At 41.1% G+C, this 9,529-nt stretch overlaps 1 protein-coding gene across 1 annotated transcript in view; it reads left to right on the top strand.

Annotated features, from left to right (window-relative positions):
• STAMBPL1 (STAM binding protein like 1) overlaps nucleotides 1–9,529 on the top strand; it is a 43,380-nt gene that overhangs the window by 32,154 nt on the left and 1,697 nt on the right. The window contains exons 6-9 of the mRNA XM_036924068.2: nucleotides 1,363–1,720; nucleotides 2,804–2,928; nucleotides 4,892–5,029; nucleotides 8,698–8,810. Of these exons, the coding sequence (XP_036779963.1) occupies nucleotides 1,363–1,720; nucleotides 2,804–2,928; nucleotides 4,892–5,029; nucleotides 8,698–8,810 (734 nt within the window). The remainder of the gene's footprint in view (nucleotides 1–1,362; nucleotides 1,721–2,803; nucleotides 2,929–4,891; nucleotides 5,030–8,697; nucleotides 8,811–9,529) is intronic.

Below are 9,529 nucleotides of genomic sequence, written 5' to 3'. Positions count from 1 at the left end.
TGCTTACAGACCTTTCCTACTTCCCGTGGGCAGAGCTGGAAGTCTGAGTGAGGTGCTTTGATGAAATGTCAGGGAAAGGTGAAATCAGAAGAGTCCCTCATAGGGATACTGATGATTTGGTTTGAGCTCTGAAAGCTGAAAATGACCTTGGGAGCTCAGACAAAGGAACAGCAAAAGGGAGAAAAGCCCAGCTCCGTGTCCCTTCCCACCCAGCAGTGTGGCTAGTCCTTCTGTCAGGGTCCCCACGAGCACAGCCTTTGCACAGTCTGCCTTTGGTGGCAGTAATGACTCACAGTCCACAATAGTAACCCAAGTAGATGACATGTAGACATGTCTTGGGGAAGAGAGCAGCAGACTTTATGCTGGGGAGAGATGAGCAAACATACCAGTAAGCCTTTGTGACAGGTGGCCCCGGCATCATCTGGGAGCCATTTAGAAATGCAGAATCTCAGGCCCCATGCCAGACCTGCTGAATCCCAGCTGGCCCTGTAACAAGACCCAGGATGATTCATGTGTGCATCAAAGAGCTGCTGTAAGCTCTATTCCCCACTCTGCCCCTACCTTACAGCAGCTTTCGAAGTCTAGTTTTCATCAAAACCATTTGGGGAGCTTGTTAAAGATTTATATTCTCTGACCTAATAATGCCTGCAACATTTAATTAAGACTGGAGAGGATAGGAATTGTCATTTTTGACAAAATTCCTGGTTCGTTCAGATAGAGATGATTGGACCACATTTTAAGAACCATTTCTTAGTGATTTCCCTTCTCCACTAAGTTCCACAGACAAATGCAGGAGGTTCGAGGGTGGCACTATACAGTAGGACGTCCTGGGACTGTGGAAATGATCCATTTGGCATTCCCTCATATGGGAGCCACTCACCACATGTTACCTAATAGGTGGATCTCACGACTGAGGAACTGAATTCCTAATTTCATTTTATTCATTTACATTTAAATAGCCCACGTGGCTAGTGGCTTCGCTACTGGGCAGTGCTGCCTAGGGTGACATGACTGTTTCTGAGATAATTGTGTATCATATAGTTTGATTGGTCAGGCTGAGCCAACAATCTTGACCTTGATTTTTTGATATTTAAAAGTGCAGAGGAATGGAGGGAACTTAATTGTCAAGGCCTATCTCTGGTAAAATATGAGTACATTTAGAACTGCTGCCTTCATCAGATTAAGGGGCTTTTGCCATGCTGTAGTATATTTTCCTCACTGTCCTGTAAGCGTCCCTGTGGGCTTATTGCTGTATCCAACTGTGTCTGTCTGCTAGCAGATTGCAAGCGTCTAACCCCAGTTTGATTTTTTTACCTTGGAAACTTACCGCTTATTCTGGCAACCACATTTTTTTTTTTTTAGAACAAATACAAAGCTGAAATTCTCAAAAAACTGGAGCATCAGAGATTGATAGAGGCAGAAAGGAAGCGGATCGCTCACATGCGCCGGCAGCAGCTAGAATCGGAACAGTTTCTGTTCTTTGAAGATCAGCTCAAGAAGCAAGAATTAGCCCGGGGTCAGATGAGAAGCCAAGAAACCCCAGGGCTGTCAGAGCAGATTGACGGGAGCGCTTGGTCTTGCTTTCCCACACACCAGAACAATTCCCTGGCCAACGCATTTGCAGATCAACCTAATAGAAGTGACGCAACCAATTATGCTAGCCACTCTCCTCCTGTAAACAGGGCCTTAAAGCCAGCTGCTACTCTAAGTGCTGTTCAGAGTAAGTGATAAAATGCACCCCAGCAAGACATTGAATCTCTTCTAATGGACCATATTTCTGTAACATCCGGGGGGTTCTCCTCATTTCATTATCAATTGTGGTAGGACCCCTACGTGCTGTGGTGTGAATGACAGCTAGGCTTCCAGTACCATCTGGCTTTTACTCTGTACAATCTTAAAATGCAGGAAACGTGATCAGCCCCCGGCTAGAGCAGAGTCTCTATGATATAAACAGGACTGGATGCGGTCACGTGCAGAGATTTCAAAAGAGAAGATTTCTAAGCAAATTTTTTCTTTCATGTAGTTTAACCAAGAAACACGTGAATCTTAAAGGTAAACACTTATACGGAGAGGAAAGAAGACATTGAGAAAAATTGTCCAGATCTTGGCTGAAGAATTTAAATGATTAGCATTTTCCTGCCCTGCAGGAGCTCATATACACAGGTGGTTAACCTCCAAGTGAGTTCTGTTTCTGCCAGTAGTTCGTGCTGCTTGATGCTGTTGTATCATTGCTGGCAAGTTTCCGAGACCAAATGGGGGATTTTTGCATGCCGACACTGTCAGATGGAACTTGAGTTTCCATGTATTTTAAAAGAGTTACGATAGGCAGCCATTTTATGAAGTACTGTACTGCTAATTATTTCTGAAAACATAGTGTTTTTACTTAATGATGACCAACTTTTATAAAGATATAAGTAACATAAGGAAAGCACAATAAAGAATACTGACCCTGCGTCTTCCAGGCTATGAGATGCATGTAGTCTGTGCTTCCTGTGCACTTAGTAGTTTATTTGCTTTGTGCCAAAAGAAAACACACACATACATGTAAATAGATCTAGGGCACAAAAATATAAAAGTACTTGAACCTTCCCACTCGTTTATGTAATAATTTATATGCAAAGTATAATTTTACCTTCCTTTTAGTTAATGTTTACTTTTGAGAGTTTAAAATTCGGAGAGTGGAGCACCTGTTGATGTCATTTTTTATATTTATATTGACCGAAAATTGCTTGTCAAGAACAGCCTGGAAGGATGGGATATAAGATTGGTTTTTAGATTTTTCTCTCTCTCTTCTGTTTCTTAGATTTAGTGGTTGAAGGACTGAGATGTGTTGTTTTATCAAGGGATCTTTGCCACAAATTTCTGCTGCTGGCAGAGTCTAATACAGTGCGAGGAATAGAAACCTGTGGAATACTGTGCGGAAAACTGGTATGGTTTCTGTTTCATCTCTCTCTGCACATGATACTTTCAGTACTGCTGGCATTCTTGTGACAAGCAGGACAGAATAACAGTTTCCTAAGAGTTACAAATATTATGAAATTCTCCTTACATAGATCAGTTTCACACAATCACTGTCCTTGCTAGTGGAATTATCCCAGAAAACAGATGGTAGCATTTCAAGGATACTATGAAAGCCCACTGTAAAGAATTAGTAAACCATATATTAAATCTTTGCTTAGAAAAGTGGTAGCTTTCAGGTATTCACATTTCCAAAACTATCTGGTTTTCTAAATCAAACATCCAGTGCAATTGTGCGTTTCACATATATTCATATAATTACCTCTTTTTATCTGAGACAGGTGTCATCTTGCCACCCTTTTTCAGACACTTGTGGAATAAAACTAGGTTTTTATTGTTTAGTTTAAGGCAGTAGTTTCAACAAACTGAAATCATATAGCACAGGTCATATTTAGGTATGGAAGATTTTATCAGAAATATGTGATCATAGACAATACCAAAATAGGGGGAGAAAAAAGACACAAGATGCACTTAATTTCCTGTTTGCAAGAAAGATGAATAATGTTTCTTTGGGAGTGCCCTTTCATGGTTACTTTTGGGTCTTAGTTGGTATTTCTGGGTCCAAGTACAGTTTCCTTCCTAAACATTTAGCTTGGGGACATTGTTTAGTTGAATATACGTTTTATTCAGCACACATTCTCCCACTGTATTCTAGTGGTACATGATGACTTCCTCCAGGAGAGGGGAAGCCCAGATGACATGCACGGCAGAATAACCTGCCATCTCCTGCCCACCTAGAATTCCCTTTGAGGGGCAGTGTGCTGTGGATGATCCCTCCTCAAGAGCATCTGTTGCACTCGGTTTGATTGATTCATTCATTGGTTCATTTATTTTTCCTTCATTCCTTCATGGACAGACATTCACTGAGTACCTGTATATTCCAGGTACTGTGCTCGGTGTTGGCACTTGGTTGACTACAACAGCCACAGTCTGTGCCACGTGGTGCTTACGTGATGCTTGCGGAGGACCAGATAGATGACTGATCAGAGATGGGCCTGGGTGCTCTCAGGGGACCATGTAGCTGGGAAGCTAACCTTGTCTGGGGGGGGACCAAGAAGGGCTTCCCTGAAAAGTGATATGTACACTACACCTGGAAAATACAGAAAGTAAGCCAAGAAAGGAGGGCGGGCTGGAGTGAAGAGTTGCAGCCAAGATGGAAGGAATCTGCCCAGTGTGCAGGGAGCCCTAGGGCCGGAGGGAAGTGGGGCTGCAGAGGGAAGGACGGTCACTGACCACACAAACAGCTCTTGCCTGAGGATCCAACCGCCAATGCACAACCCTGTTCCTCTCAACTCTTCTCTTTCCTGAGGGGAGTGATTTGTTTCTCCTTTCTCTTTATCTGGTTGCAAATCCAAAACACTACCCTAATTCTGAAAAATTCCAGTGAGTCCTCCCCATACTAGAAGAAAGTTTCAAGTCTTGAAGTACAATGAAATGTAATTAACAAGATAAAAACAACACCATCAACCCTACAAACCTCAGAAATGATCTTCAGTAAAGCCACAGAATTATTTAACTGTATCTCCCCGACCAGACAAACCTTCTGTTTTCTGATTTTTTTCCCCTGCAGATGTCATATATCAAGATATTATTTAGTAACCAAACTTTCATGCTCCAACGTGGAATGCCAGTTCCTCTTTATGATACATTTTCTATTGCAAAAATAGCTTTCAAGTTCCAAGCAACTAACTCTCAAAAGTTTTGGCAAATAATCCATTTTCAAGCTTGAGGCTTTGTTCTGAATTGTGACAGGCTAGGAGGAGGAGATTGGACACTGGGGGGCAGTCTTCTAGCAAAATACTGCACTTCCTTCTCAGGATTTGTTTGTTTTTGTGTCACACACTTGTTATTCTTATTGCTGATTGTTTTCTAGACGCATAATGAATTTACTATTACCCACGTAATCGTGCCAAAGCAGTCTGCAGGACCAGACTACTGTGATGTGGAGAATGTAGAAGAATTATTCAGTGTTCAGGATCAACACGATCTCCTCACTCTGGGATGGATCCATGTACGTTTGACCTTTGGGTTTCAGTTTGTTTTTTTCCCAGGGAGCTGTTTTCCTCCTTGAGGAAATCTAGCTTAGTTTAAATCATTTCTTATTCTTAATTTTTTTCCCAGTGGAAATGGAAATTTCCAGAAAATTCCGTTTTCTTCTATGTGCAGCGCTGTCTAAATCTGTCAGGTCTGGATTTGCAGAAGGCTCTGGTATGCTTTTTCCTACCATCCAAAGTTAAAAGAGCAAGAAACATTTAAGAAAAGGAGTGAGTTGTTCTGGTGATTTTATGTAGTCGAATGGAGGCCTAACCAAATTTTTAACTAATTTGACCAGACATTGATTAATGTTCTTTCCTTTCGGCCATGGGTCTAAAGTAGTTAAGAAAGTTTCTCAAAGTGTTATTTTTTTAAACAGGTGTTTGTACACATCAAATATGGACCTTACACTCTACTGCACCTCCCCTACAGACCAAGAATGAGTCTATCACTGTTTATACAGCCCCAGAGTAGGGCCAAAGGGATGGGGCCCAAAATAGTGATTCCAACATCCACCAGGCCATCATAGGAACAAGAAAGGGCTGACGAACTCAGAGACGAGCTTAAATCTCAGCTCTGCTAATAATTCTTTATAGGAACATTGGCAAGTTAAGCAATCTGAGCATCAACTTTATCATCCATGAAAGAGGGATCATAATAATTGATGTCATGTGACAGCAACTACTAAATGAGGTAATGTCAGTGAATTCCTCAGCTTATTTTTCTAGGAACTTGAAAATTGTAGCTGTTGGTTTTGGTGATATACTCTACTTTTCCTATCCATGGCTTAATCTGTCTGGAGGACATTTTTTTATTCCATCACACACATCAGGGCCTGAGGTAAGGACAAATCATAACACTGTCATGGAATGCTGGCCAAGATTTTCATACCCTGGGGACTTCCAAGAGCACTTGAAGACAGATTGGTGACCATTTTTTAAATCTTATTTGCCTAATAGAGTGGCACTGAGTAGGGGCAGAACACACACCCAGACCCACACTGACACCTGCCACCCTCCCACCCCCCAGGCCACAAATCATCAGGCTTTTGGTGATACATCATTTAGGAAGGTGGAGGAGACCTTCGTCCCAGCTCCACTTGTAAATTACTCTGTGCCCTTGGTTGGGAGACCTTGTTTCCAGGTCCCTCACTGACCCAGTGGGGCTAATGAACGCCTTCTCTCCTGCACTGGATTTGTGTGAGCCGTAAACAAGACACCTGGTGTGAAAGCCCTTTGGAAAGTATAAACTGCCTCTCAGATGCAAGAAATTATTTATAATGAAGAGTTTGTAGAATTTTCCATATGTCTCTCTCTTTGTTTTACTTAACAGTAAGTAATGTGCCTCATTCTTTGCTTAGAAATTGATGAATTTTAAAGGCATTGTTTAGTTTGACATGATTTTCTGTAATAGGAATGCATTTTAAAGCAAAATAAATAGAAGCAAAGAATTGTAATATATGCTGGTAAAGAATGGAAGTCCCTTAAACTACATCTATGTTGTAAAGTCAGTGTTAGTTTTTCCTTCATTTCCCTAACTAGAGACAAACTTTTTCCTGTTACAACTGTGTATATACAAAGCATGCAATAATGAAGTTAAGTCATTAAATAGTGAATTTAGCATGATTTTAGAATTCTAGGAATATGCTTTTTGTTTATCTCATCATATCAAATTGTTGTGGTTCAAGGAAAACACCAAAATATTATATTTCTAACCTTCAGTGTTTGTGATGACCTTTATTGTCATGATACTAGCAACAGATGCCAGAGCTAACTTTTTTCAGATATACCTTAGTCATAGGAAACAAGAGCTGAATGAGAATCAGACAGTGCTGGATCTGAGTTTAGACTTCCCAGCTAAACTAGCTCTGTGACCTTCAGCCCCCCTATTTACTTTGCTGCTTAACTGAGTTCCCTCATCTGTAAAGTGGGGATAATGATAGCATGTATCTGATTGTTGTAATAATGAAATAAGATAATTCGAGGAAAGTGATTAGTTCAGTGCCTGCACATTATCTATCCCAAGGCAGTAAATGGCACACATTGCTGTCATCACCATCATCATTCTGATTCCCATAGAATGGGGGGTCAGGTGGGAGCACCATTCTCCTGTGGAGACCAGTCTTTATTGGAGCAGAAGTGACTCCTCCTGGCAAAAATGAAGGGCTCGAATGTCTTACAGTGCATATTCCGTCTGGAAAGAAATTTGCAGGCGAGGGATTTGTCTATTTGACAATCTGCTTGCTGCCTCCACAGTGCTAGAGTTCCTTTGAACACTTCTACTTTCTCACCAAAGCATAAAAGGTCCTAGGTACTAATAGAAGGTTTTCACTGAATCAGATACTAGGAAATAATACCCTTCCACTGGTCCCTTCACTAACAATTTGGGTTTTAAGAATTAGCATGATTTCCATTCCTCAGTTGATCCAGGTCTTTGCAGACCAAGAGTTGTTTTTTCCTTGAAGAAACATGTACCTTTCTGTAAATAAATATCAGCAGATTGTACCTTCATTTTATTAAACAAGAATGGAGTTTTAAAATATTGCATTTCTTCAACTGACCATAGTTAATGTGTAAAGCCATGAAGCTGTTTCTCCAGGCCTCTGCCCTTTAGTTAACAATGGCAATATTAAAATAATGGCAGTAATAAACACAGCAATAATAACAACTAATGATTTTGATTCCTGTGTGCTAGGTAATGTTCTAAGAATTTAATACAGATTATCTGATTTAATTTTATAACAACCCCACAAATAAAATAATTATTATCCTTATTTTACAGTTGATGAAATGGGCATGAGGAGGTTAAATAATCTTAGCAGTGTCATAGAGGTAGTGAGTGATGGAGACAGGACCCAGACAATGATGCCAAGGACCTTGGTTTCATGATTCAAATGGTGGCACTCCTTTCTCAAGGGTAATTGAGATCTACTGTGAATTTTAAGATCATTATGGGTGCATAGATCTTCATTCTCACAGATGAATCTCTGATTAGTCTGTCATAAACATGAGTTTGTATATAGTCAAAAACCAGGAAGACAATTCTTTTCATTTATTATCTGCCTTCTGCCACACCATATGGGTATTAACTGGCTGTACCAACTGAGTCCCAGACACTTGTAGCAACTTGGAGACTTTTGTTCTCCTCTTGTAGGGAATGGCGATCCATAAAAAGGATACACAGCCACATGCTGTCAACCTAGTGGAAGCTTCCCTGCTGTGTCCGTGGTTTTGCATAAAGTAGCTCTGGGTTTCTAGTCACAGCTGTGTTTGTGTGTGACCACGGGCAAGTCACTGCTAAGAACCTCAGAATCCTTGTTTGCAAAACTGAGAGAATAATGTAAGTAGCTCCTGGATGAGTTGTGATGATTAAATGAGAGATTATCTAAAGCCTCTGACAAATTAATTTCCAGTTCTGTCTTTCCCAATAACAGAAAGTGTGTGACTACTCCCAAACCTCTTCTCAAAATCCTGGTTATCTCAAAGCCTATGAAGGGAAGGATTCTGTCAGCAAGACATTTTTAAAAGTCCTTATTTAATGATGATAAAAAAAGAAAAAGAAAATAACTAGGATTTCCTCCTAGCATGGACCATGGCCATGGCACAGCCCCCCTGATAAGATTGCCCTCTTTCTTTTTTTTGACAGACACATCCAACCCAGACTGCATTCTTATCCAGTGTTGACCTGCACACTCACTGTTCCTATCAGCTCATGCTGCCAGAGGCGATTGCTATTGTTTGCTCACCAAAGCATAAAGAGTAAGTGTAACTGGAGAGAGCATCCAAGGAAGGCTTTGTCTTGTCTTAGGCTTCTGGGTTGAAGTGTGTCTACACACCAGGCTGTGGTGCTTGGATAGGAAGGCACATTGTACCTTTGGGAAGAAAGAGATTAGTGCCAGCCAGCTCCCGTGTACCTCAGCTCTGCTGTCTTTTAAAGGTCCTTTCAGTGATAAAATTGCTGGTTCTCTTTCTTTAGTTAGCATGCTCTGAAAGTGGATAAACTCCAAGTTATTCTAGTTTACTATTTGAGATCTTAGTTCTACTGTATTTCCTGTTGTAAGAAAATTTTCAGCCTTAGCATAATTACCTCCAAACCCTTTCTAGGTATGAGAGTATGGGAAAAATGGAAGTTGCTATGACTAGGATCCTCACCTGACCCTAAACTACTTGATGACGTAATTGGCCTACTGCTAGGCTAGGGCTTCCACACCCATAGGCAATAAGCTATTATTGACTGAATCACTATGTAAACCCCAGTGCTCTGGGTGGAGGCAGAGACGGAGGTGGATTATGGATCTGCACACTGCTGGATGCAGACATGATCCTAGTGCTTAACCAACCGCCATGAGACTAAAGCCGGGTATAAACCCTTTTACCCCAAGAATGTTCCAATGTCATTTCTCCATCTCACTAAATCCATAGTGAGCCAGCGCAGGGCTGAAACCCTCAGGTGAGACAGGGATTATTGTAGAGTGATT

The sequence above is a fragment of the Manis pentadactyla genome, chromosome 8 (assembly GCF_030020395.1).
Source record: "Manis pentadactyla isolate mManPen7 chromosome 8, mManPen7.hap1, whole genome shotgun sequence".
NCBI classification, from domain to species: domain Eukaryota; kingdom Metazoa; phylum Chordata; class Mammalia; order Pholidota; family Manidae; genus Manis; species Manis pentadactyla.
This window is presented reverse-complemented; position numbering and strand designations above follow the sequence as displayed.